This window comes from Chanos chanos, chromosome 5 (assembly GCF_902362185.1).
Source record: "Chanos chanos chromosome 5, fChaCha1.1, whole genome shotgun sequence".
Lineage (NCBI taxonomy): Eukaryota > Metazoa > Chordata > Actinopteri > Gonorynchiformes > Chanidae > Chanos > Chanos chanos.
In genome coordinates this window covers 52,955,423-52,957,329 of record NC_044499.1, presented here as the reverse complement: position 1 = coordinate 52,957,329, position 1,907 = coordinate 52,955,423, and the positions used below count along the sequence as shown (strand labels likewise).

Here is a 1,907-nt window from a genome sequence, read left to right as displayed (position 1 = left end):
CTCTTTTCTTCTGCCTTCTTCTCCACTCTGGAGTGTCTTGGGAATTACCTACAGCTCTCCAGACGCTGATCCAGATAGAGGCACGTCTCTCAAACCCCCAATCTTTTCCCAAACCTCCTTCTCTTGGTTCTCTGATCTGTGTGTGTACGTGTGTGTGTGTATGTGAGTGTGTGTGTGTGTGTGTGTGTGTGTGTTTCTCTGATCTGTACATGTTTCTTTCAGAGGCAGTATTAACATAGTATTGTTAATGGTGTAGTTAAATATATAATTATATATATATATATATATATTTATTTATTTATATATATACATATATATATATATATATATATATATATATATATATATATATATATATACACACACATATATGTTTACATAAGTGGTAATGTATGAGTGGTTATGTAGTGCATGCCTCCTACAGTCGGCCAATATTAGCATGCTTCTCTGGGATTTGTGTGTGTGTATGTGTGTGTGTGTGTGTGAATATTGATGAGATGCCTACCTTTGGCTCCTTGCCCACTCCACTCCTGTGTTTGCGCCGGGTTCTAGCTGGGTGCTGATTTCAGGCAGATATGAGTGAGCGAACAGCACTGGGGTCCACGATGGAGACTCTGACCCTTGAGGAGCCCGGGGGCGATCAGGAGTCCCCCCAGGCTCCGGGGCCCCTCCGCTGTGGCCCCTGTGCGGTGTGGCCACGCCAGCAGACCTGGCTGTGTGTGGTGCCCATGTTGATGGGCTTTGTAGGCCTGGGTCTGAGTCTCATGCTGCTAAAGTGGATTGTGGTGGGTTCAGTCCAGGACTATGTGCCCACAGACCTGGTGGATGCAAAGGGCATTGAACAAGACCCCATATTCCTGTCCAAACCCAGCGCCCTCCCCAAAGCTCCAGACACCACAACCACATCCACCATCGGCTCAGGAGCCAGTGTAGGGCCCGGTTCCTCCACGCGCTCGTCTGACAGCACGGGCACGGTGCAGAGGACTCGACTGTCCCAGCCATCCAACCACACCGCCAGCAGCAGCAGTAATGCTGGACCTGGAGTCGGAGGCCCGGGAAACCGAGCCCCACACCTCCACAACAGGGTGGGCACGCGACTGACAGGGACTACCACTACCACCTCCACCCGCTCCACCAGACCGGCACCACCAGTGGGGGGGAAGGAGGCCACCCCTCGAAACACCACCATCAAGAAGGCCGGGGGAGTGGGTAACGGACATAACGCATCCCCTTCTACACGAGGTGCCACTCCCAGCCCCACCTCAACAACCAGTACCAGTACCACCACCATCTCCACACCAAGCACGACCTCCACCCGAACAACTCGGCCCACCTCTCCACTGCCTCCACCCACCAGACCCAGTCAGCGCTGGAATCACGGCCGATCCTCCAAAGGCCCGTCCACCAAGCCAACACGGCCACAGCACCGCTTCAGAACACGTAAGTCTCATTTGAATCCCCGTGTGTGTGTGTGTGTGCGTGTGCGTGTGTGTGTGTGGGGGGGGGGGGGGGGGAATCTGGGGACACCGAATTTACCTCTGCATTTGCCCATCTTGGCTCTTCATTCAGCTACATGTGAAAACAGGTAAAGGTTTGTTATGTATCCAATTGAAGCATTTTGTTACCTATCAGGCGAACCCTGGCTTCTTCTCCATATCTGCTCCTGTGAAAAGGCATTTCTGTGTGTGTGTGTATGTGTGTATGTCTGTGTGTGCGTGTCGGGGTGTGAGTGTGTGTGTTTCTGCATCTCCTCCTCCTCAGTCTTATAAAAGAGGCAGTCAGGCGATCTAATGGCACTCATTCTATTGCTCTCATTAACTCTACATGCTAATGAGAAGGCACATGACTCTCTTTCTTGCCCCCCCTCTCTGTCTCTCTCTCTGTATTTCTCTCTCTCTCTCTCTCTC

At 51.5% G+C, this 1,907-nt stretch overlaps 1 protein-coding gene across 1 annotated transcript in view; it reads left to right on the top strand.

Moving 5' to 3' along the window:
* Positions 1–575: 575 nt before the first annotated feature.
* nrg3b (neuregulin 3b) overlaps positions 576–1,907 on the top strand; it is a 156,876-nt gene continuing 155,544 nt past the window's right edge. The window contains exon 1 of the mRNA XM_030775172.1: positions 576–1,440. Within this exon, the coding sequence (XP_030631032.1) occupies positions 576–1,440 (865 nt within the window). The remainder of the gene's footprint in view (positions 1,441–1,907) is intronic.